The sequence below is a fragment of the Pan troglodytes genome, chromosome 23 (genome assembly GCF_028858775.2).
Source record: "Pan troglodytes isolate AG18354 chromosome 23, NHGRI_mPanTro3-v2.0_pri, whole genome shotgun sequence".
Classification (NCBI taxonomy): domain Eukaryota; kingdom Metazoa; phylum Chordata; class Mammalia; order Primates; family Hominidae; genus Pan; species Pan troglodytes.
Window position 1 is genome coordinate 23,614,199 of NC_086016.1, and position 24,906 is coordinate 23,639,104.

The following is a 24,906-nucleotide window of genomic DNA, read 5'->3' on the forward strand; positions in this document are numbered from 1 at the left end:
ACCTGTAGTCCCAGCTACTCGGGAGGCTGAGGCAGGAGAATTGCTTGAACCCGGGAGGTGGAGCTTGCAGTGAGCCGAGATCACGCCACTGTACTCCAGCCTGGGCAACAGTACGAGACTCCATCTCAAAAAAAAAAAAAGTAATAATAATAATAATAAATCTTTAAGTTCACCAATAACAATAGATACAAAATATTCCATCAAACGGGTGGAACATCATTTACTCAACTGTTCTTGCTTTTTGAAATATTTCTCCAATGGGATCAATTTTTAGGTTATTGGTGCATTTTGCTTTCTGACTGAGTCATCATGGTGCATCACCACAAATGGGTTATTTTTAATTGGTTTGTATTTATTTGTTTGCTTGCTTATTTAGAGACAGAGTTGTGCTCTGTTGCCCAGGCTGTAGTGCAGTGGCGCGATCTCGGCTTACTGCAACCTCTGCCTCCCAGGTTCAAGCGATCACCATGCCTCAGGCCTCCTGAGGAGCTGGGATCACAGGCACATGCCACCACGCCCAGCTAATTTTTGTATTTTTAGTAGAGACAGGGCTTCACCATGTTAGCCAGGCTGGTCTCGAACTCCTGACCTCAGGTGATCCAACCACCTCAGCCTCCCAAAGTGCTGGAATTACAGGCGTGAGCCACCGCACCGACTGTCCCCTCCCCACACCCCGGCCTTTTTTTAAAGAGACAGGATCTCACTCTGTTGCCCAGGCTAGAGTGCAGTGGATTGATCATAGTTTACTGCAGCCTCAAACTCCTGGGCCTCAAGTGATCCTTCCACTACAGCCTCCCAAGTAGCTGGAATCACAGGTGCTGCCACCATGCTGGGCCTAAGATTCCAGCCCTTAAGGAGCTACATCCCATCCACTGTATGTGTGTCATGGAGGCAGTGGTTGTGTCAGTAAACCGGGGTGTCAGTAAACCTCAGTAAACTGAGGGTGCTCAGTAAACCGGGACACAGACTGAATTACACAGGATTACAAATTGTGAGGAATTGTGACAGACTTTATGGGAGATGCATGGAAGTGGGTGGTTAGGGAAGGTCTCTCTGGGGAGGTGACACTTATGTTAAAACCTAGAGAATAAGAAGCCAGCCATGAAATAAGGCAAAGATAGCTGGCTTTCGGTGACTGGGTGGATGGTGGTACTGCTCAGCAGAGTGGGGACTGGGAGAAGAGAGAGGATTGAAAATTCTGCTTTATGGCCGGGTGCGGTGACCCATGCATGTAATCCCAGGACTTTGGGAGGGCTGAGGCGGGAGGATCACCTGAGGTCGGGAGTTCGAGACCAGCCTGACCAACATGGAGAAACCCCTTCTCTCCTAAAAATACGAAATTAGCCAGGCGTGGTGGCGCATACCTGTAATAATCCCAGCTACTTGGGAGACTGAGGCAGGAGAATCGCTTGAACCTGGGAGGCGGAGGTTGCAGTGAGCCAAGATCACACCATTGCACTCCAACCTGGGCAACAGGAGCAAAATTCCATGTCAAAAAAAAGAAAATTCTACTTTGACCAGACATGTTAATTTAATTTTTTTAGGCAGAGTCACTCTGTCACCCAGGCTGGGATGCAGTGGCCTAATCTTGGCTCACGGCAACCTCTGCCTCCCCAGTTCAAGCTACTGTCTCGGCCTCCCAAGTAGCTGGAATTACAGGTGTGTGCCACCACACCAGGCTAATTTTTTGTATTTTTAGTAGAGATGGGGTTTTGCCATATTGACCAGGTTAGTCTTGAACTCCTGACCTCAAGTGATCCGCCTGCCTCAGCCTCTCAAAGTGCTGGGATTGGCCGGGCGTGGTGGCTCACGTCTGTAATCCCGGAACTTTGGAAGGCCGAGGCAGGCGAATCAGGAGGTCAGGAGATCGAGACCATCCTGGCTAACATGGTGAAACCCCATCTCTACTAAACACACACACACACACACACACACACACACACACACACACACACACACACAAAGTGCTGGGATTACAGGCGTGAGCCACCACGCCCATCCAGACATGTTACATTTCAGATCAGTGGTTACCCAAGTGGAGATCAGGAACCTGGAGTGCTGGTGACTTAGTACTGGGAGTCATGGGATACAAATGGCATTTAAAATTAGGAGCCTAGGCAAGATTACCCTGGGCCTGAGTGTAGCTAGGTGCCCAAGGTACTGATCTGACCCAAGGGAAGGGTCTGGCAGAAGAGACGGAAGGGATCAGGTAGGGCTTTGGACCTCTAGGCTTGATGGCCACCTGCTGCTGGGCCTCCGAGGGGCCTGGAGGCGGTGGGGACCGAATATGTAGAGAGAATGAGAAGTGAGCGAGTAGAACGAGAGTGGTACATGGTTTTGAAGGCATCTGCCACGGAGGCGGGAAGGGATGGGGTGGAGGCTCATGAGACTTGAAGCTCTAGGAGGACGTTGAAAAAGACCTGAGCGCTGGCCGGGCGCGAAGCCTCAGGCCTGTAATCCCAGCACTTTGGGAGGCCAAGGCGGGAGGACCGCTTGAGCTCAAGAGCTCCAGACCAGCCTGGGCAACATTGTAAGAGCCTGTCTCTACAAAAAATTAACAAATTAGCCGGGTGTGGTGGTGCGTGCCCGTAGCTACTCGGGAGGCTGAGGTGGGAGAATCGCTTGAGCCTGGGAGGTCGAGGCAGTAGTGAGCTGTGATTGTGCCACTGCACTCCAACCTGGGCGACAGAGCGAGACCCTGTCTCGAAAATAAATAAATAAGACCTGAGAACCCAGTATGGGAATGGCCCTGAGCCGTGGCTAGGGGGGTAGACGAGGCGGTCCAGACAGACCCCTCGAGAAGATGGGGCTTCGAGGCTGAGGGAGCTCGGCCCCGAAAAGACGCCTGCGGGAGATGGCACACCTAGCTAGGACCCCATACTGGGCAGGCGATCCTTCCGGGCATAAGCACCTGGCGCTAGCGAACCACAATTCCCAGCACGCCAGGCGCCCGTTTCCGGGGCGCGCCGCGGAACCCGGAAGTGGTCACGGAACTCGGCTGCGGCTCCATGGTCTGAGTTGTCAGCCGTTGTTTTTTCGTGCTCGCTAGTCGCCGCCGCCGCGCCGCCATGGGGAAGCGACAGCACCAAAAGGACAAAATGTAAGTTGAGCCGCAGTCGGGAGCGGCGCTCCACTCTGCCTCAGTGAACCGCCTGTCCCGCACTGCGCGCCGCTCGCCTTCCCTCTCAGCTACTCCCTAGAGCACAGCCCAAAGGTCACTTCCTCCCGGAAGCTGCCGCCCTGTCTCCAGTCAGGGTAATGACCCTCGGGCCGCCGCGCTCTCCCGGGGCCGCGGCTCCGATGACGTCAGCTGCGGGCTCGAGCGCAGCCCGGTTTTCCTTTACTCTGGTTCTGCCCGGACCGTCCTCCGTCTGCTCGCGAGTTTCGCCCTTGAATGAGTAGTCTCTACCTCTTCCGTACTTCACGTCTCGCTGTGTTCTGGTTCATGCCTATCAGCCTGCAAACGTGCTGCAGAGCCTTCTAATTTAAAGCAAACCAGGTCGGGCGCAGTGGCTCAACTGTAATCACAGCACTTTGGGAGGCCGAGGCGGGCGGATCTGGCTAATACGGTGAAACCCCGTCTCTACTAAAAATACAAAAATTAGCGGGGCGTGGTGACGGGCGCCTGTAATCCTAGCTATTTGGGAGGCTGAGGCAGGAGAATCGCTTGAACCCGGGAGGCGGAGGTTGCAGTGAGCCGAGATCGTGTCACTGCACTCCAGCCTGGGCGACAGAGCGAGACGCTGTCTCAAAAATAATAAATAAAATTTAAAAATCCACCCGTGCCCCGTGCCCCACGTCCCACGTTCCCCTCCCGCTGCCGCCGTGTTGTTTCTTTCTCTTAAGAACAAGTGAGAGACTAGTGGCTTCATGCTGTTTTCTGAGTCTCTTGAAACCACTCAAGTCAGAATTTCGACCCCAGAACTACCCCAGAACTGTTGGGCTTCTCAACAGTATGTCACACCGTTGACCACTCCCTCTTTCTGAAGCCCTCCTTTGGTATCTGGGATTTCACCTGCTCTTTGTTTTCTCTCGACTTCAGCGGCCTCTCTTTTCAGGTTCCCAGCGACTTCTTGTTGCTAAATCTAGTATTCAATCCTCAGTCCTCATTTTTTTTTTTTTTTTTGAGACGCAGTTTCGCTCTTGTTGCCCAAGCTAGAGTGCAATGGTGAGATCTTGGCTCACCGCAACCTCCGCTTCCCGGCTTCAAGAGATTTTCCTGCCTCAGCCTCCCGAGTAGCTGGGATTACAGGCATACGCCACCATGCCCGGCTAATTTTGTATTTTTAGTATAGAAGGGGTTTCTCCATGTTGGTCAGGCTGGTCTCGAACTCCTGACCTCAGGTGATCCACCCGCCTCGGCCTCCCAAAGTCCTGGGATTACAGGCGTGAGCCACCACGTCCGGGCAGCCTCAGTCCTCATTTTGTTGGGCTTCTCAACAGTATGTCACACTGTTGACCACTCCCTCCTTCTGAAGCCCTTCTTTGGTATCTGGGATTTCACCTGCTCTTTGTTTTCCATCGACTTCAGCGGTCTTTCTTTTCCCAGTCTCCTTTCTGGACCCTCCTCCCTTCTCTCGGATCTCATACGTTTCTTTTCCATAAACATTCTCTGTGGGTGATATAATTTCCCAGTCATCTATAAGCTGCTTTCCCCAGTCTTGTGTAGTTAGTGGCTTACTTAATATCTCCACTGGAGGACTGAAAGACATCTCAAATTTTTTTTTTTTTTTTTTGAGATGGAGTCTTGCTCTGTCGCCCAGGCTGGAGTGCAATGGTGCCGTCTTGGCTCACTGCAACCTCTACTTCCCACATTCAAGCAATTCTCCCACCTCAGCCTCCCCAGTAGCTGGGATTATAGGTGCCTGCCACCATGCCCATGCTAATTTTTGTATTTTTAGTAGAGACAGGTTTTCACTATGTTGGTCAGGCCGGTCTCGAACTCCTGACCTCGAGTGATCGACCTACCTCTGCCTCCCAAAGTGCTGGGATTACAGGCGTGAGCCACCGTGCCGGGCCAGACATCTCGAATTTAATATGCCTTAAACAGAACTCTCGATTTTCAGCTCTTGAGCCTGCTCCTCCCTGTAAACTAAAAATAAAACCCTAAGTCCCCCCACTGGCTAAGCAGACACCCTTGTGGCCAAGAGAACCCCAGGAAAACCTTAAAACTGAGTTCCTGGCCATGATGGGATAGAGATCAGCTGTGCCTTGTTATATCCCCCTCCCTTTTGTGGCTTAGACACAACAACTGACCAGCATTAATGTTGAAATAGAGATCATAAGGGGCCAGGCACGGTGGCTCACACCTGTAATCCCAGCACTTTGGGAGGCTGAGGCGGGTGGATCACGAGGTCAGGAGATCAAGACCATCCTGGCTAACACGGTGAAACCCCATCTCTACTAAAAATACACAAAAAAATCAGCTGGGCGTGGTGGCAGGCGCCTGTAGTCCCAGCTACTCGGGAGGCTGAGACAGGAGAATGGCGTGAACCCACGAGGTGGAGCTTGCAGTGAGCTGACATTGCACAACTGCACTCCAGCCTGGGCAGCAGAGCAAGACTCCGTCTCAAAAAAATAAATAAATAAAATAAATAAAAATAAAGAAATAGAAATCATAAGATTGACAAAACAGACTCTTTGTGGCAATAAGATACCTTTTTTTTTTTTTTTTTGAGACGGAGTCTCACTCTGTCGCCCAGGCTGGAGTGCGGTGGCGTGGTCTCCGCTCACTGCAAGCTCCGCCTCCCGGGTTCACGCCATTCTCCTGCCTCAGCCTCCCGAGTAGCTGGGACTACAGGCGCCTGCCACCACACCCGGCTAATTTTTTGTATTTTCAGTAGAGACGGGGTTTCACTGTGTTAGCCAGGATGGTCTCCATCTCCTGACCTCGTGATCCGCCCGCCTCGGCCTCCCAAAATGCTGGGATTACAGGTGTGAGCCACCGTGACTGGCCCTCTATTTTTTTTTTTTTTTAGTAGAGACGGGTTTCACCATGTTAGCCAGAATGGTCTCCATCTCCTGACCTCGTGATCTGCCCGCCTTGGCCTCCCAAAGTGCTGGGATTATAGGCGTGAGCCACCTTGCCCGGCCGGTTTCTTTTGTTTTTTGTTTTGTTTGTTTTTGAGACAGAGTCTCCCCCGTCTCCCAGGCTGGAGTGTAGTAGTGCTGTCACAGCTCACTGCAGCCTCAACCTGCCTTCCTGCCTTAGTCTTTGGAGTAACTGGGACCACAGGTGTGAGCTGTCACACCTGGCTAAGTTTTAAATTTTCTTGTAGAGACAGATTCTCGCTTTGTTGCCCCAGCTGTTCTCCAACGCCTGGACTCAAGCAATCTTCCTGCCTTGGCCTCCCAAACTGTTGGGATTATAGGTGTGAGCCACTGTGCCTGGTCTCCATGTCTGTTGTGTTTATCACTGTGTGGCTGACATATAGTAGGTGTTTTTTTGTTTGTTTGTTTTTTTGAGACAGAGTCTCACTCTGTCACCCAGGCTGGAGTACAGTGGTGTGATCTTGGCTGACTGCAGCCTCCGCCTCCCGGGATCAAGCAATTCTCTGCTTCAGCCTCCCGAGTAGCTGGGATTACAGGCACCCACCACCATGCCCAGCTAATTTTTGTATTTTTAGTAGAGACGCGGTTTCACCATGTTGGCCAGGCTTGTCTCAAACTTCTGACCTCTAGTGATTCGCCTGCCTCGGGCTCCCAAAGTGTTGGGATTACAGGCGTTAGCCACCGTGCCCGCCCCATAGTAGGTATTTAGTAAGCATTTGCTGAGTAAGCAAAGATTACTCACTTCCAAAGACTTTGTCCTCTTTATAAAGGTGGTGGTGGTAGCATTATCTTCCTCTCTTCTTCAGGTACATTACCTGTGCTGAATACACTCACTTTTATGGTGGCAAGAAGCCAGGTAAGGCATGCAGTCTTTCTGTTCCCCGTTGGGGGAGTGGTATTAAGGAACTGTGTCTTCAGGATACAGTGAGCTGTAAAAATAGACAACAAGAACACGGAAACTATGGTAGACAAATGGGCTGAGGACACAGTTCATGAAAGAGAAATATACTCAAGATAGAAGAACCTGCTTCATCTTAGTGGTGATTTTTGTAAAATGTAATTTAAAATATTCCCCGATGCTGGGAGCTAAGTAAAAAATAAATAAGTAAATAAAATACAAAATTACATGTACATTTAAATGTTTTTTCTCTATCAAGTTTATAAGGAATAAAAAGAATGATAATATTTTCAGCTGTCAAAACTATCAAGACTACAATAACAAGAGCACTGTCATAATTTTAATGGAAGTAAAAAAGTATGCACTTTTCCCAGTAAGTTCTTTTTTGATGTACCCCAAGTGTTTTGGTTTATCTGTTAAAAGGTTTTTAATCCACAGCAATTGCTGTACTTAAAAATTTGCATGAACTTTTTCATAAGCTGTAACTGAATTGCTAGCAGGTGCACATAGATGAAATACTTTACAGAGTAAGATTTCTGTTTTTTATTTCATTTTTAAACAGATCTCCCACAAACAAATTTTCGTCGTTTACCTTTTGACCACTGCAGGTAAGAGTTTTGCGAGTTTACCTTTCCCTTGTAATTGTTCTCTGATCCTGTCTGATAGTGAATCTGCCCCTTGTGGATGTGGGGTTATGCGTAAAAGTGTGCCTTGAAGATGTGGCCCTTCAGTTCATGTTGGGAGAAGATGCAGAGTCCTCGTCATGATGTTAGGAGCTTGCCTTGGTGTTGGATCCTGCTCTAGTCCTTCACCAGGGGTGGCACAAACACTATTGTAGTTGGAGGAGAAGGTTGGTGAGAGAGGGAGGTGGCCAGGCTGCCCAGAGAGGGCTCCCTGGGACAGCATTTCAGGAGGTCACCATGCCAGGCTCAGCCAGCCCACATCCTGACCAGGGTGCGTGGCAACTCACCAGGAATGACTCTGTCCTTTTTCAGTCTCTCTCTGCAGCCCTTTGTCTACCCAGTCTGCACTCCCGATGGCATCGTCTTTGACTTACTGTGAGTTTTTCCTTGAATTTTGATCTAACAAATGTGAGATTCTCAACACCCATTAAGGAAGGGGACCCTTGGTACCCTTGGGTAGGGCTCTTGGGCACACGGAAGTAACAGCTAGGGCCTTGGGGACATGGCAGCAGTGCTGCTGTGACCCTTAGGCAGGCAGCTCTAGTTGTCAGGTTCTGCTGTCACTGCCTGGAATGGGGTAGACCACCCCCCACCCCTCCAAGTGCAGGCATGAACCACTGCACCTGGCCTGAAAATGAATTTTTAGGAAATTTCAGCCTTATTTTAGAAAAAGAAAATTTTACCACAGTCCCACTATCCAAGATAACCACTGTAAATATGCTAATTTTTTGTGAACTTACTTGTAGTAACATGATTGAGATAACACTGTGAACACTGTGAAGTGTTGACAGGTAACACTCTGTGGATCTATTTATTCACTTGGTTGTGATGAGAGCTTTTTTCCCCGTGTGATTCAGAATTCTCTGAAAGTATAGTTTTTCTTTGTTCTTTTCTTTTTTTTTAATTTGAGACAGGGTCTCACTGTGTTGCCCAGGCTGGTCTTGAACTCCTGCGCTGAAGCAGTCCTTCCACCTCAGCCCCCTGAGTAGCTGAGATTTCAGGCACACACCATCACCATGCCTGGCTTGAAAGTATAGTTTTTGATGCTAGCTTAGTATTTAATTATACAGATGTATCAACATTTATGACGGAGTGGTGGCTTATGTCTGTAGTCCCAGCACTTTGGGAGACTGAGGCAGGAGGATCTCTTGAACCCAGGAGTTTGAGACCAGCCTGGGCAACATGGTGAGAACCTGTGTCTACAAAAAAGTGCAAAAATTAGCCAGCCATGGTGGTGTGCACCTGTAGTCTCAGCTACTTGGAAGGCTGAGGTGGGAGGATTGCTTGAGCCCAGGGGTTGGAGGCTGCAGTGAGCCATGATTGAAACACTGCACTCCAGCCTGAGTGACAAGGCGAAACCTTGTCTCAAAGAAAAAAAACCCAAACCATTTACTTACTCGTTTTCACCTGTAGTTTTTGTTGTTTATACATAACTGCAGTAATAACTCTGAACATATTTTGAAACCTATGTATCCACAAATATCCCCCAACTTCCTGAGACAAGATGAGGAGCTCTTCCTCTCCTAGAGTGAAGCAAGACCCCCTCACAGGCCTCTAACCTGGAAGCAGCCCTGCAAGACCACAGTGTTGTTACCAGGTGGCGCCTAAGCACCCTGGTGATGCTTTCTGTTCTGTCTTCCCGTCAGGAACATTGTTCCATGGCTTAAGAAGTACGGGACCAACCCCAGCAATGGAGAGGTAGGTGGCTGTGCAGGAGTTTCAGTGATGCTAGTGAATGCTATCCTCTCACTTCTCCTTTTGTTCTGGTGGTTTTCATGAACACAGGAACATGGGAGAGAACCGTTCATGGGGCCCAGTGAGGAGGGACAGTCTTCCCCTCCTCTCCCAACACCCATTCTTTTCCAGAAATGCTTCCGGCCTGTGCACGTGTATATATGTGCATGTCTTTTCTCGGGCCATAGCTGTGACCTCATCTTAACTTGATTCTATCTGCAAAGACCCTATATAAACCTTTGATTATATCCAAGTCAGGCCACATTCACAGGTTCCCAGTGAGCATCAGTTTTGTGGGGACATTATGCAGCCTGGTTCCGAGGGAGATCTAGTGTATTTTACCAGTGACCTTGCCCTTCCTGTTGGAATTACTTGCATGTATTCCTCCTCCTCTTTCCTATGGCCTGGGGCAAGAGCTCAAACTGTGCGAGACAGAGGGTCGGGACTCCAGTGGGCTCCCTGTGCTGGAGCCGCTGGGAGGGAGCTCCCTGGACAATATGACCCTCCCTACCGGGCCAGCAGGAGAAGCTGGCAGCCCATCTGTCTCAGCTCTTCTGGCCCTTGTGGCGTTCTGGGGGCTGCAGGGTTCTGGGGACTCTTTGTAGATGGAGTTGGTGCCCCTCCAAGGCTTCCCTGCTCTCCAGTACAAGGGGAACTTGGCCAGGGGGCTGGTTTTTGAGTGTTCTTGGACCAGCGACTAAAGCCCGTGGCTTTTCTCTTTCAGATGCTTGGGTAGGGGGCTTGTGGCCTCACCTCCTTAGGGAGGGCACTCTTCTTCCTTGGTCTTTGTCACTTGAAGACTGTTTCTGTGATGTCTGCTGCTGGGAGCCACATTGGATCCCAGGGGCTTCCCCCAAAGTCTGTGCCCCAGTCTGGGAAGTCATTCTCTGTTGCTCTTCTCAGCAGAGGTCCCTGCTGCCTGCCTGTGCCCTGTGTGGCTGGGTGTCGGCCTCAGGGAGCAGCCTGGTGGCAAGGTGGGGGTAGGTGGGGTTTTCCTGTCCACGGCTGCCCTCATGGCCCCTGCTGTCCCAGTGGATTCTGTCATTTGGTTGCAGCTGGGATGCATTTTGCTACTTTGGGTGTTTTGCTTCACAGGTACTCTTTGGGGTTCCCAAACTTGTCGATTGTGCTGGCCCCCACACCCACAAAGTCTGATCTGGCAGTTAGCCACGCTGTTAGGGCTTATATCAGGGGGGTGTGGCCATTTCTTTGTTCCAGGCATCATGTTGGGGTGAGTCTGCAGGAGCGCCCTACACGTCTTTATCCTGTGCCTGCGCCTCTCCCTTGGCCTGCTCTGGAAGGGGCCTTGCTGTGTGCTTGCTTGGCCAGACCAATGGGTGTCAGCAGAGCCTTGCTAGCCAAACCTCTGAGGAGAGTTCCTGGGCCAAGGGCTGGCTGGCCCATGTGACTTTTGGGGGCTCAGGAGGAGCCTGTTGTGTTGGGGAGTCTCTCTGCTCAGGTCCTGTGTCTGAATAGGGACCCTGCTGGCCCTCTGGTGGTCTCCTCCACACCTGTAGTGATGTAGGGAGGTGGGGGTAGTTGAATGACAAAGGAAGGAACGAAGGTGGTTAGAGGAGCAGATGCGGTCAGTTGGGTTGGCCAGCAGCAGGCAGGGCCCACGGAGGGCGGGGAGGGCAGCTTAAGGACCTGCTGCCAGCTTAGGGCCCAGCCCCAGGAGGCTCCCCCTGTGTCTCCCCTGGGCCTGGGTAGGCATAGCTGGGCCCAGCCCACACCAGGTGGCAGCAGCTGCTGGGTTGTGGCCCTGAGTGAGGTGTTCCCCAGCAGCACATAGCTCTGCCTCCCTTCCAGGGTCTCCCCACAGCCCCACACCCAGCAGTTCCCACCTCCGGTTGTCCAGACTTTGTTTTATGGGAAAGTTTGCTGTGGAAGAGCTGTACTGCAGACACACCACAGAAACTGAAAACATTACCTGCCACCTGGGGTAGGGGAAATAAGAAAAAAGAAAAAACATCCAGAAACAGAAAAATAGAGTCCCATCTTCCCAACACAACCATTCTTAGCATTGGGGTGTATTTCTTACTTTCTCCCCACTTTTAATGTTTTGTTTTTCTTAAATATTCATATGACAGAGCACTTTGGGAGGCTCAGGTGGGCAGATCATGAGGTCAGGAGATTAGCCTGGTGTGGTGGCGTGTGTCTGTAGTCCTAGCTACTCGGGAGGCTGAGGCAGGAGAATCACTTGAACTAGGGAGTGGGAGGTTGCAGTGAGCTGAGATGTTGCCGCTGTACTCCAGCCTGGTGACAGAGAGGGACTCTGTGTGTCCCACCACTCTAGCTGAAGAAATATGTTCACTTTTTAATTTTAGAAGTAATCTGTGCTCACCATAAAGACGTCCAAACCCTGCAGAAGTATAACACACACCACCCTGTGGCCTGGTCCTCCTGCTCGGGGTCACCCGTGACGGCTCTTCTCAGAGCGTGGTGGGGGTGCCACATAAACACAACCGCCCGACGCCATCCTGCAGCCCCCGTGAGGTCCTTGCAGGGTCTTGGGGCCTTCCCTTTTGTCCAGAGCTGCACAGGGTTGGCTAGTCAGAGACTTTTCCTGCCTGTCTCTGACCCCAGCATCTCTGTGCATCAGTTACTTATTCATTATCATTAATTATTAACTGTGCTTCTTCCAGAAGCTGGACGGGAGGTCCCTGATCAAGCTGAACTTTTCCAAGAACAGTGAGGGTGAGTGGAACTATCACAGCCAATTCTGGGCTTGACCTGCAGACCCAAGGGCCCAGCTCTCACCAGTTTTCATACGGAATCAGTCATTGCTTTCTGACCAAGCTAGACACCTGCTGTTAATTACGCAAAAAGTGTCACAGGGCTGGGCGCGGTGGCTCACACCTGTAAACCCAGCAGTTTGGGAGGCCGAGGCAGATGGTTCACGAGGTCAAGAGATCGAGACCATCCTGGCCAACATGGTAAAACCCCATTTCTACTAAAAATACAAAAATTAGCCGGGCATGGTGGCGGGCGCCTGTAGTCCCAGCTACTCGGGAGGCTGAGGCAGGAGAATCACTTGAACCCAGGAGGCAGAGGTTGCAGTGAGCCAAGATGGTGCCACTGCACTCCAGCCTGGCAACAGAGCGAGACTGTGTCTCAAAAAAAAAAGGTGTCACAAGATTTCTTCTCAAAGGTCTGGGTAGTTTTAAGGTGGGGGAGGTTGGGGCCAGAACCTGTGGTGTTGGGAATTTCCCACAAAGGCGATCAGGCCATTGTAAGCTGCTAGTGGCCTTTGTGGGCACAGTTGGATCCGCAGGGCATGGGCCCCCTCTGGCTGAGGCTGTGGTCTGTTTGTTGTTGGAGGCAGAAGTTGCTCATGCTGGGAACCAAGGCGGCAGCTGAGTAGGGGATGTGGGTGGTCTGGAGGGATTTGTCCAGTAGCTCTTGGGCTAGGCTTTTCTTTGCCACAGCCCATAGAGCCCAGCCCAGTGCTGCGGCTCCTGCTTCATGCCCATTACACACCTTCCGCTGTTCTTGTGGCCAGAGGCCCGGATGAGTTGTGCAGCCCACCCCTGCCCAGGTGGTGATCTTGTGCTAGGTTCTAGCCCAGGTCTTTTGCCTGTGGAGATGCCATGGCTTAGGGGTTGTCCTTGCTTACTGGGTGCATGCATTCCAGGGAGATGCTGTAGCACCTGAGGCCAAGGCCCTTTTGCCCCGCTTGTCTGAGCCCAGAGCCCGGTCCCTAGTCGGTGCAGCATTCGCAGGTGAATGAATGGGTGAACCTCAGCACGTCATTGACGTCGGTGGAGGACACGGCGCTCCACCCTGGTGGCCGAGGGTGGGCTGCCTCCCCTCCTGTGATCAGCTGTGTGTGTGTGTGTGTGTGTGTGTGTGTGTGTGTGTGTGTCTCTCATTCAGCAAATATTTATTTATTTTGTGTGTGTGTGTGTGTTATTGTTTATTTTTTATTTCTCCAAACCTCTTTTTTTTTTTTATTGATCATTCTTGGGTGTTTCTCGCAGAGGGGGATTTGGCAGGGTCATAGGACAATACTGGAGGGAAGGTCAGCAGATAAACAAGTGAACAAAGGTCTCTGGTTTTCCTAGGCAGAGGACCCTGCGGCCTTCTGCAGTGTTTGTGTCCCTGGGTACTTGAGATTAGGGAGTGGTGATGACTCTTAACGAGCATGCTGCCTTCAAGCATCTGTTTAACAAAGCACATCTTGCACCGCCCTTAATCCATTTAACCCTGAGTGAACACCGCACATGTTTCAGAGAGCACAGGGTTGGGGGTAAGGTCATAGATCAACAGCATCCCAAGGCAGAAGAATTTTTCTTAGTACAGAACAAAATGGAGTCTCCTATGTCTACTTGTTTCTACACAGACACAGCAACAATCTGATTTCTGTATCTTTTCCCCGCATTTCCCCCTTTTCTATTTGACAAAACCACCATCGTCATCATGGCCCGTTCTCAATGAGCTGTTGGGTACACCTCCCAGATGGGGTGGCAGCCGGGCAGAGGGGCTCCTCACTTCCCAGAAGGGGTGGCCGGGCAGAGGCGCCCCCACCTCCCGGACGGGGCGGCAGCCGGGCGGGGGCTGCCCCCCACCTCCCTCCCAGACGGGGCGGCTGGCCGGGCAGGGGCTGCCCCCCACCTCCCTCCTGGACGGGGCGGCTGGCCGGGCGGGGGCTGCCCCCCACCTCCCTCCCGGACGGGGCAGCTGCCGGGCGGAGACGCTCCTCACTTCCCAGACGGGGCGGCTGCCGGGCAGAGGGGCTCCTCGCTTCTCAGACAGGGCGGCTGCCGGGTGGAGGGGCTCCTCACTTCTCAGACGGGGCGGCCGGGCAGAGACACTCCTCACCTCCCAGATGGGGTTGCAGCCGGGCAGAGGCGCTCCTCACATCCCAGACGGGGCGGCGGGGCAGAGGTGCTCCCCACATCTCAGACGATGGGCAGCTGGGCAGAGACGCTCCTCACATCCCAGACAGGGTGGCGGCCGGGCAGAGGCTGCAATCTCGGCACTTTGGGAGGCCAAGGCAGGCGGCTGGGAGGTGGAGGTTGTAGCTAGCCGAGATCACGCCACTGCACTCCAGCCTGGGCAACATTGAGCACTGAGTGAACGAGACTCCGTCTGCAATCCCGGCACCTCGGGAGGCCGAGGCTGGCAGGTCACTCGCGGTTAGGAGCTGGAGACCAGCCTGGCCAACACAGCGAAACCCCGTCTCCACCAAAAAAATACGAAAACCAGTAAGGCGTGGCGGCGCGCGCCTGCAATCCCAGGCACTCGGCAGGCTGAGGCAGGAGAATCACGCAGGGAGGTTGCAGTGAGCCGAGATGGCAGCAGTACAGTCCAGCTTCGGCTTGGCATCAGAGGGAGACCATGGAAAGAGAGGGAGAGGGAGACCCTGGGGAGCGGGAGCGGGAGAGGGAGAGGGAGAGGGACAGCAAATATTTATTGAGTGCCTGCCATGTGCAGAGAGCACAACAGGCTGCGTCTCTCCTGAATGAGAGGAGCATGCATTCTGGTGGGGGAGAACACCAGAGAGCAGCTCAGCAGGGTGTGCCAGAGGCTGCTTGTGTGTGGAGAGCACAGCAGGGGGAGGGGAGAGGGCCGCCCTGACCCGCTGCAGGGAGGGAGAGCCGTGTGGGCATCGGGGGAGTGCAGGGCCAGGCTGATGGCACAGCCAGTGCAAAGACCCTGAGGTGGGCACACGCTCAAGGGTGTCTGTGCCCAGCTGGGAGTCCAATGTGGCTGGAACAGCGTGTGCTAGCGGTGGAAGCAGGGGATGTGGTGACAGAGGTCAGGGGTGGGGATGGTGTGCAGAGCAGTCCTGTGGGGCCTGGGAGCCACAGGAGGACTTGGGCTTCCGCTCCAAGATGAGAGCCACTGAGGGAGGAATGAGGTCCAGCCTTTTTTTTTTTTTTTTTTTAAACTTTGACCTGGCAGTCAGCTTCTTTTGTTGTGTTTCCTTTTTTCTTTTGAAATGAGGTCTCTGTCACCCAGGCTGGAATGCAGTGGCACAGTCTCAGCTCACTGCAACCTCTGCCTCCTGGGTTCAAGAGATCCTCCCACCTCAGCCTCCCAAGTAGCTGGGACTACAGGCACCACCACTGCACCCAGCTAGTTTTTGTGTTTTTTGTAGAGACAGGGTTTCACCATGTTGGCCAGGCTGGTCTCGAACTCCTGGGCTCAAGTGATCCACCTGCCTCAGCCTCCCAAAGTGCTGGGATTACAGGCGTGAGCCACTGCGCCCCACCTGTTTCTTTGTTAATTGGAATTCCCCGTGCGTGAAAGTGGAGAGAGGAGGTGTGATACGCCTCCCCTGTGCCCATCACCAACTCCAGCCCCTGCTGTCTCCCATCTGTGCAGTTCTGTCTTTGCTCCCACCAGTACCCCCTTGCATGATGCTGAAGCCCCAATTTAAAAAATAGTTTTCACATCAGAAGGATTTTTGTTTGTTTGTTTGTTTGTTTTTGAGACATGGTCTTGCCCTGTTGCCCAGGCTGGAGTGTAGTGGCATGATCAGAGCGCACTGTCGCTTCGACCTTCCAGGACCAAGTGCTCCTTCCACCTCAGTCTCCCAAGTAGATGGGACCACAGGCATGTACTACCATGCCCAGCCAATTTTTTTTTTTTTTTTTTTTGAGATGGAGTTTCGCTCTTGTTGCCCAGGCTGGAGTGCAATGGCGTGATCTCGGCTCACTGCAACCTCCGCCTCTTGGGTTCAAGCGATTCTCCTGGCTCAGCCTCCCGAGTGGCTGGGATTACAGGCATGTGCCACCACACCTGGCTGATTTTGTATTTTTAGTAGAGACGGGGTTTCTCCATGTTGGTCAGGCTGGTCTCAAACTCCCGACCTCAGGTGATCCTCCCGCCTCTGTCTCCGAAAGTGCTGGGATTACAGGTGTGAGCCACCGCGCCCAGCCCCAACTACTTTTTTAATTTTTATTTTTGTAGAGATGAGGTTTCCCTATGTCACCCAGGCTGGTCTTGAAGTCCTGGGCTCAAGTGATCCTCCCGCCTCAGCATCCCCCCACCAAAAAAAAAAAAACAGCTGGGCACCATGGTTTATGCCTGCAATCTCAGCACTTTGGGAGGCCAAGGTGGGAGGATTGCTTGAGCCCAGGAGTTCAAGACCAGCCTGGGCAACATAATGAAACCTTGTCTCTACAAAATGAAACCTAAAAATTAGCCAGTGTGGTTGAGCACACCTGTAGTCCCAGCTACTTGGGAGGCTGAGGTGGGAGGATTATTGGAGCTTGGGAAGTTGAGACTGCAGTGAGCTGTGATTGCGCCGCTGCATTCCAGCCTGGGTGATAGAGCTAGACCCTGTCTCAAAAAACAAAACAAAACAAAAAAACAGAGTTTCAGCCTATCGCCTAGGCTGGTCTCAAACTCCTGACCTCAAGCAATCCTCCCACCTTGGCCTCCCAAAGCACTGGGACTAGAGGTGTGAGCCACCTCTAACTTGAGGCTCTAACTAATTTGAGGCTCTAACTTGGCCTCAAATCAGGATTTTTTTTAAGAAAAAGTCCCCACAAGGCCAGGTGCGGTGGCTCACGCCTGTAATCCCAGCACTTTGGGAGGCCAAGGTGGGCGGATCACGAGATCAGGAGATCGAGACCATCCTGGCTAACACGGTGAAACCCCGTCTCTACTAAAAAAATACAAAAAATTAGCCGGGCATGGTGGCAGGCGCCTGTAGTCCCAGCTACTCAGGAGGCTGAGGCAGGAGAATGGCGTGAACCCGGGAGGCGGAGCTTGCAGTGAGCCGAGGAGATCATGCCACTGCACTGCAGCCTGGGCAACAGGGCAAGACTCTGTCTCAAAAAAAAAAAAAAGAAAAAGTCCCCACAAATACATGTGGTTGATGTTTCTGAGTCCCCCTACTGCACTTACTTTATCCCCAGAAGTGCACTTACTTTATCCCCAGAAGTGGGCACTTTGACAGGGCCCCTGGCCACTGGGTGGGGACTTACAGGCAGAGAGACAGTAACCAAGGCCAGGTGCAGTGGCTCATGCCTGTAATGCCAGCACTTTGAGAGGCTGAGGCAGGCAGATGACTTGAGGTCAGGAGTTCGGGACCAGTCTGGCCAAGGTGGTGAAACACTGTCTCTACTAAAAATACAAAAATTAGTCGTACATGGTGACGCACGCGTGCCTGTAGTCTCAGCTACTCGGGAGGCGGAGGCAGCAGGATCGCTGGAACCCAGGAGATGGAGGTTGCAGTGAGCCGAGATCACGCTACTGAACCTCAGCCTGGGTGACAGAGCAAGACTCCATCTCAAAACAGAGTAAAACAAGGCCGGGTGCAGTGGCTCACACCTGTAATCCCAGCACTTTGGGAGGCCGAGGTGAGCAGATCATTAGGTCAGGAGATCGAGACCATCCTTGCTAACATGGTGAAACCCCATCTCTACTAAAAATACAGAAAAATTAGCCGGGCATGATGGCAGGCACCTGTAGTCCCAGCTACTCAGGAGGCTGAGGCAGGAGAATGGCGTGAACCTGGGAGGCGGAGCTTGCAGTGAGCCGAGATTGTGCCACTGCACTCCAGCCTGGGTGACAGAGCGAGACTCCGTCTCAAAAAAAAAACAAAAACAGAGCAAAACAAAAAAAAGACAGTAGGCAGGGAAGGGGATGGGCGGTTCTGAAGGAAGAGCTGACCAGGGGGCTGGCGGAGGATGTGGGTGAGAGGAGGTAGAGCTGTCAGGGCTGGAACATGGGTTGTTTCCTGCCGGGGGCCAACTTCAGTAGGAGGAGGAGGCTAGTATGGTGATCACCCAGGGGTGGGCTGGAGGATCTGAGGAAGACGATGCCGGGATTGGGTCTTGCAGGATGAATAGGAGTTTCCTAACGGTGTGGAAGGGCTTGAGGGGGTGAGCAGTTGTCCCCATGGTTCCCTGCTCTGGCAGCTGACATGGGGTTCCACCTCCTCCCATCGCTGACTTTGGCCGAGTTCTGTCCTGCCCTGGCCCTCTGCGGTCCTCATTGGGATGTTCACAGCCCGCAGAGGTGACTGGCCTCCCTGTGTGTGCCTTCTCTCTAGGGAAGTACCACTGCCCAGTGCTGTTTACCGTGTTCACCAACAACACCCACATCGTGGCTGTGAGGACGACCGGCAACGTCTACGCCTATGAGGTGTGTCCTCGCTCCGGGGCCTGGAGACAGCGGTGGGGAGATCTCTGCTGTGTGTTCCTAGTATACACTGGCTGGGCTGTGTGCTACGTGTACGGCCTGTCCTCGTGGGGTTTACAGTCACAGCCACAGGCATGGTCATCTAGCAAAGCTCTGGCAGTGCAGCCTCCCCATTTTCAGGCAGGTCAAAAAAAGGGTTGGGGGAGGTGCATCCTTCGGAATCCAGGCAGTCCTGGCTGCCCAGCAGGGACCCTTAAACCCCAAGAGGTCCTTCCGCGTCTTCAGCAAAGCCCAGGTGCTGGGAAGGCACCCATGTTCTGAGGACAGGCCTCTAGGGCTGTGAGGGGAGTGCTCGCCCCGGATCTGGATGGAGTCACTTGCCCCCGGGAGGGAGCTGTCCCCTGGAGGAGTTCTGGCAGGGAGCGGGTATAGGGAGAGAGGAGACAGCCATGTTCACACGTGGGTCCTCCTCTCGGGTGAGGCGGGGCACGCCCCACATGGCGGGAAAGCCGACCTTTGCGCCGTTGTCAATCCTGCACCTGGACGTTTGTGGGGTGTCGGTGGCCAGCGCTGCTCCAGGGGCCTTGGGGGCCACTTCTTGCCAGAAGCCTGCACAAACTGGCATGGTCAGTCCTCGTTAGTGGAGTGAGGGCTCTGCTAGACCGCACCGCAGGAGTGCAGGCATCTTGTGTGCACAGCCCCTGCCCACGGGGGCCTGGCACCATACCTGTGCATGGGAGGAGCTTGGCGAAGCCTGCAGCGAGTGGGTGGGTGACTCGCTGAGTCTTTTTGCTGATCAGTGTGCAGACAAGAGCTTCCTGCAGGAAGGTTGCTGCGAGGGTGAACTGGCTCATCGTCTGAGGCCCAGCCAGCTCTGCCTTTGTGGGAGCCACTGCTTTCAGCCAGTGGGGTGTACACTGCTGTCTCTCTCATTCCTCATGCCTCTCAAATCGTGCCATGGTCGGGGCCAGCTCCAGGCCTCCCTGCTTGCAGTCCCCTGTGCCAAGGCTTGGGGCAGGCATCGTAAAACCACTTCCTCCTGGCTATAGGCAGTGGAACAGCTAAATATCAAGGCCAAGAACTTCCGGGACCTGCTGACCGACGAGCCCTTCTCCCGGCAGGACATCATCACCCTCCAGGTGAGTGTCCCCTGCCCGCCTGCCCCAGCTGCCTTCAGCACCTGCAGCCAGCCCAGGCCTCTACAGGGCTGCCTCCTCAGTCTAGCTCTTACATCTCCTCCCCGATCCCCTACCCCCATGTCAGGGCCCCTCATATCTGTCCTCAAAGCCACCTGAGGCATCTGAATGGCCACTCTGCAGGCCTGGCTCTGCTTCAGCGCCTCGAGGGCAGGAGCTGGCATGAGCTCTGCAAAGACCCTGTATCTGGCACAGGGCTCCCTGCAGGTGTCAGAGAACCCCAAGTGAATTAATGAAAAACACTGACTTAGAAAAGCAGGTGCTGGCTGGAGCGTGGCCTGCTGAGTCAATCACCTCTGTGGCTTGTCCCATTCTAACCAGAGGTCGGCCCACGGCTGCCCACATTCCGGTCCGATAGCTCCGTAACAGCGATGAATGCTCGTTAGCCATGTGCCTGGAGGAAGGTCACAGCTCAGCCAGCAGCTAGCGAGGCTGCGTCCCCGTCCCTGCCCCTGCCCCTGTTTGCTGCCCTGCCTGGGGCAGACCACCTCCTCCCTCATGCCCTGCTTGACTCCCCCAACCTCAGTGTAGCCCTGGCCTCTTCCGCACCTCTGACAGCTGGCCGTCCTTTGCTGCATGTGGCTGCCATTTGGCCGTAGGCTGGGTTCACTCTGCTGGGCATTCTCTTTTTGCCACAGGACCCCACCAATTTGGACAAGTTCAATGTCTCTAACTTCTATCATGTGAAGAATAACATGAAAATAATAGACCCAGGTATGTACACCTAGGGGCTGGGCTAGGCGAGGGGGCTTTTGGGTGAAATTGGGACAGTGCTCCCTGGGTAAAGCCCCCCCTTTCCTGGAGGTCAGGGGGTCCCAGCCCAGACAGGCCCTGCATTTTCTGAATCAGTGTTCAGAGAATCTGAGCCAACTGCAGCCTCAGAAACAATGGGCGGGATAGACTTGCTGCCCTGCCAGCACACCTGCTCAGGTTCCCCTGCTCCCTGCAGACTGGCCGGTGCTGTCAGTGGGCAGGTGGTGGGGTGACGGGGTCCTCCTGTTTCCCTGGCCTCTGGTGGCTGTCCTGCAGCCTTGGAGGAGCCAGCAGGACTCATGTTCAGAGGTCACTTGGCCTTGTGCTGCAGAGCAGTGGCCTGGGCACTTCGTGAGCATTGTTTGAACGGGTTTTAGGTAGGCTGAGCACGTGAACTGGGGGAGATTTGAGTCAGGAGAGCCTGAGGTCAGGGTTGGGGCTGGGCCGTGTCTGTGCTCTCTGCACAGGGATGCCGGCCCCTCTCCACAGGGTGGGCTGCTGTCCAAGGCCCAGTAGGCAGCAGGCACCCTCCTGAGTCGGCAAGAATGGGTGATTTCACATCTGGAAAGACCCCCAAACACTTCTATTATTTTAAATAAAAATAACCTTTAAAATTACAGAAGCAAAGCAACTGGGTGTGGTGGCTTATGCCTGTAATCCCAGCACTTTGGGAGGCCAAGGCAGGCGGATTGCTTGAGCTCAAGAGTTCGAGACTAGCCTGGGCAACATGGGGACACCCTGTCTCTACAAAAAATAGAAAAATTAGCTGGGTGTAGTTGGTGCGCCTGTAGCCCCAGCTACTTGGGGGGCTGAGGCAGGAGAGTCGATTGAGCCCAGGAGGTGGAGGCTACAGTGAGCTGAGATCTTGCAACTGCTTTCTAGCTGGGGCGACAGAGCTAGACCCTGTCTCAAAAGGCTGGGCGCGGTGGGTCACGCCTGTAATCCCAGCACTTTGGGAGGCTGAGGCAGGTGGATCACGAGGTTACAAGATTGAGACCATCCTGGCTAACATGGTGAAACCCCGTCTTTACTAAAAACACAAAAAAATTAGCCGGGCGTGGTGGCGGGCGCCTGTAGTCCCAGCTACTCAGGAGGCTGAGGCAGGAGAATGGCGTGAACCTGGGAGGCAGAACTTGCAGTGAGCCGAGATCGCACCACTGCACTCCAGCCTGGACGATAGAGCGAGACTCCATCTCCACAAAAAAAAAGAAAAAAAAAGAAAAAAAAAGCAAAGCGTATACTCTAAAAAGATTAGAATATACAGATAAATATAAAATATACAAATCAACCTGACGTCCATCCTGAGACCCTTGTGAACTGCCTGGGGAGACCTTCAGGCCTGTAGCGGGGCACTGTGGCATTCTGTGGCTGGCAGTGGCACAGTGCCTGCGCCATGGCTGGACGGCCCTGGGCTATTCTAGATCTGTGTCCCCAGCACATGTGTGTGGGGAGGCTACTGGGGGCTCGGCGGGTCAGGGCCATGCTACTGTTTTGTAGATGAAGAGAAGGCCAAACAGGACCCGTCTTATTATCTGAAAAATACAAATGCCGAGACCCGAGAGACCCTGCAGGAGCTCTACAAGGAGTTCAAAGGGGACGAGATTCTGGCAGCCACCATGAAGGCCCCGGAGAAGAAGAAAGTGGACAAGCTGAACGCTGTGAGTGGCGGAGGGCACTCGGCCAAGCCCAAGCCCCATCTTCCTGCCCATCTCATGGCCTCTTGGAGTGGTCCTGGGAAAGGGGCTCATGGGGGCCTGGGATACACGGCAGGGAGGCAGCCAGGATCCCCCAGAGCTGTGGTGCCCCTGATGGCTCTGAATGCACAGCCCTGGGGCTGCCCTGAGGCAGATAGAATCTGAGAGGGCAGAAGGGGAGGGGCTGATGTCCACACTGGTCGTTGAAGAACCAAGGGGTGTGTGGGGGCATGGAGGGGAGATCCCTGCCACAGAAGGTCTGCCTTGTGCTGTGGTCCCAGCCTGAGCTCAGTAGCCAGGGCAGGCACGTTGAGCGGGCACATGTGGTTCTGTGGTGGCTGGGAGGGCAGGGCCCGATGTGCACTGGGGCCCAAAGCCATGCCAGGGAGAGTTGGGGCGTTTCACGGTCTGCTGCGGTGCTGAGGTGGATGGCATGCCTGGGACTGCACAGTGCCGCCTGTCTGGGGCTGTCGTGTTTGCTTCTTCCTCCTGTCAGGCAGAGCGTGGGGATCTGGAGCTAGGGGGAGTGCAGAGACATGGGCAGGTAGCTCTGAAGTTCTCCTTCTTAAAGAATTATTCAAATTCTGGAAAATTTGAAAAAGAAAGCTTGTTGTCCAGTGTGTCACCCCGTCTAACACACTGCCCTTAGCACTTTGATATATTACTTTTTTTTTTCTTTTGGAAACAGGATCTTGCTATGTTGTCTAAGCTGGTCTTGAATTCCTGGCTTCAAGTGAGAGCCTCCTGCCTTGGCCTCCGAAAGTGCTGGAATTACAGGTGTGAGCCACTGTGCCTGGCTTGTATTTTCTTCTCATGGGAGAAACCCCTTTTTCTTCCTCTATGATAAAAAATAACATTTATTGGGGCTGATTAAATATGTAATGTGTTTAGTGTAGAAAGTTTGAAACTTTTAAAAAGAAATGAGGCCAGGCGTGGTGGCTCACACCTGTAATCCCAGCATTTTGGGAGGCTGAGGCAGGCGGATTGCTTGAGGCCAGGAGATCAAGACTAGGTTAGACAACATAGTGAGACCTTATCTCTACAAAAAATCAGCCAGGCGTGGTGGCATGCGCCTGTCGTCCCAGCTACTCAGGAGGCTGAGGTCGGAGGGTCACTTGAGCCCAGGAGTTGGAGGCTGCAGTGCACCAGGATCACACACCACTGCACTCCAGCCTGGGTACAGAGCAAGACCTTGTCTCATAAAAAAATTAAAATAAAATAAAAATAAATGAGAAGTCAGCCATACACTCCTAACCCTGAGGTGGCCAGTCCTGTGTGGTATTTTATCTCCGGGGTTTCACCTGATATCATAAGAGTCGGGATCCAGTAGAGGCCAGGGGACCCTGGCTTGGCCTAGCCTTGGCTTCTTCCTCCTGCTGGTTGGGGAGGCCCTCCTGGAGGAGAGGCACCAAGCAGGGCCTGGGGGGCAGGGGTGGCGTGTGGTTGGCTTCTAGGCAAGCGACACGTCCCCACCCACCTGCCTCCATGGCACTGCTGAGGTGCCACCCTGGTTTCCTTGGCAGGCCCACTATTCCACAGGGAAGGTCAGCGCTTCCTTCACCTCCACCGCGATGGTCCCGGAGACCACACATGAAGCAGGTAGCCACCTTTGCCTCTGTAGCCACCTGCCATGTGACCCAAAAGTGGCAGGGGGTGGGTGTGCTCCCCGACTCCCACTTTATTGGTCTGTCAGGGGCTCCCACTGTCACCTGAGCCCCTAGTCCTCCCCCTCTTAGCTGCTGAACCCCTGCCAGCCCCATGAGGCTGGGGTGAGCCTGTGCGTGGCCTAAGCAGACCCTCGGCCTCCAGCTCCCCTGCTCTCCCCAGAGCTGGAGCCTAGTCCCCGCCTGTGTGTCTGAGGCCAGTGCTGCCTGGCATGGTGGGGCTGCCCCAGGGTGAGGGCAGGGGCTGAGCTGGGACCTTGGCTTGTAGCTGCCATCGACGAGGATGTGCTGCGCTACCAGTTTGTGAAGAAGAAGGGCTACGTGCGGCTGCACACCAACAAGGGCGACCTCAACCTGGAGCTGCACTGCGACCTGGTGGGTGTGGAGGCCAGCCACTCCCCATGCCCCAAGGTCATCTCTGGGTCATTTGACAGCCATGTCTTAAATATAGGGCTGCCACTGGTATGTGCTTGTTGTAGGAAATTCAGCCTGTCACTAGGCGGGACCCGCAGCAGTGCCCTGTGTCCTTCCTAGGGGGCCGCGTTGGCAGCATGGCCTGCGCACAGGTGCCAGTGTCTCAGAGAAGGGGCCAAGCCGCACCTGCTGCTCTGCCCACACTTCTCCCATGCGCTGTACTCTGGGCCGTGCGGCTGCACGGGTCCTGTTGCTTAGTGTTGTGGGTCCATCCTTGCCCAGTGTGGCCGGGCAGCTGACTCTGCTACATGTTAAAGACCAGCCTGGCCAACATGGGGAAACCCGTCTCTACTAAAACTGCAAAAATTAGCCAGGCATGGTGGTGCATGCCTGTAGTCCTGGCTACTCGGGAGGCTGAGGCAGGAGAATGTCTTGAACCTAGGAGGCGGAGGTTGCAGTGAGCCAAGATCGCGCCACAGCACTCCAGCCTGGGCAACAGCAAGACTCCACCTCAAAAAAAAAAAAAAAAAAAAAGCCTCCCGTGGCTGTGGTGAGCTGCCTTTGGCAGCTCTCTGCTTCATACAAGTATTGGGGCTATGTTGCAGACACCAAAAACCTGCGAAAACTTCATCAGGCTTTGCAAGAAGCATTATTACGATGGCACCATCTTCCACAGATCCATCCGGAACTTTGTGGTGAGTGACGAGAGTCACTGGCTGC

At 53.6% G+C, this 24,906-nt stretch overlaps 1 protein-coding gene across 6 annotated transcripts in view; it reads left to right on the top strand.

Moving 5' to 3' along the window:
* Nucleotides 1-2,948: 2,948 nt before the first annotated feature.
* The window catches only part of PPIL2 (peptidylprolyl isomerase like 2), a 32,117-nt gene continuing 10,159 nt past the window's right edge, over nucleotides 2,949-24,906 (top strand). For 3 of the 6 annotated variants that reach the window (XM_003317120.6, XM_003317121.5, XM_009437884.4), the window contains exons 1-13: nucleotides 2,949-3,100; nucleotides 6,858-6,907; nucleotides 7,512-7,557; nucleotides 7,945-8,007; nucleotides 9,279-9,330; nucleotides 12,012-12,063; nucleotides 18,377-18,468; nucleotides 19,515-19,604; nucleotides 20,300-20,375; nucleotides 21,912-22,072; nucleotides 23,632-23,707; nucleotides 24,041-24,147; nucleotides 24,792-24,881. In XM_003317120.6, coding sequence (XP_003317168.1) covers nucleotides 3,069-3,100; nucleotides 6,858-6,907; nucleotides 7,512-7,557; nucleotides 7,945-8,007; nucleotides 9,279-9,330; nucleotides 12,012-12,063; nucleotides 18,377-18,468; nucleotides 19,515-19,604; nucleotides 20,300-20,375; nucleotides 21,912-22,072; nucleotides 23,632-23,707; nucleotides 24,041-24,147; nucleotides 24,792-24,881 — 987 coding nt within the window. In that variant the 5' untranslated portion in view covers nucleotides 2,949-3,068. The remainder of the gene's footprint in view (nucleotides 3,101-6,857; nucleotides 6,908-7,511; nucleotides 7,558-7,944; nucleotides 8,008-9,278; nucleotides 9,331-12,011; nucleotides 12,064-18,376; nucleotides 18,469-19,514; nucleotides 19,605-20,299; nucleotides 20,376-21,911; nucleotides 22,073-23,631; nucleotides 23,708-24,040; nucleotides 24,148-24,791; nucleotides 24,882-24,906) is intronic. The other 3 variants (XM_009437882.5, XM_009437881.5, XM_009437883.4) reach the window with 2 other exon arrangements.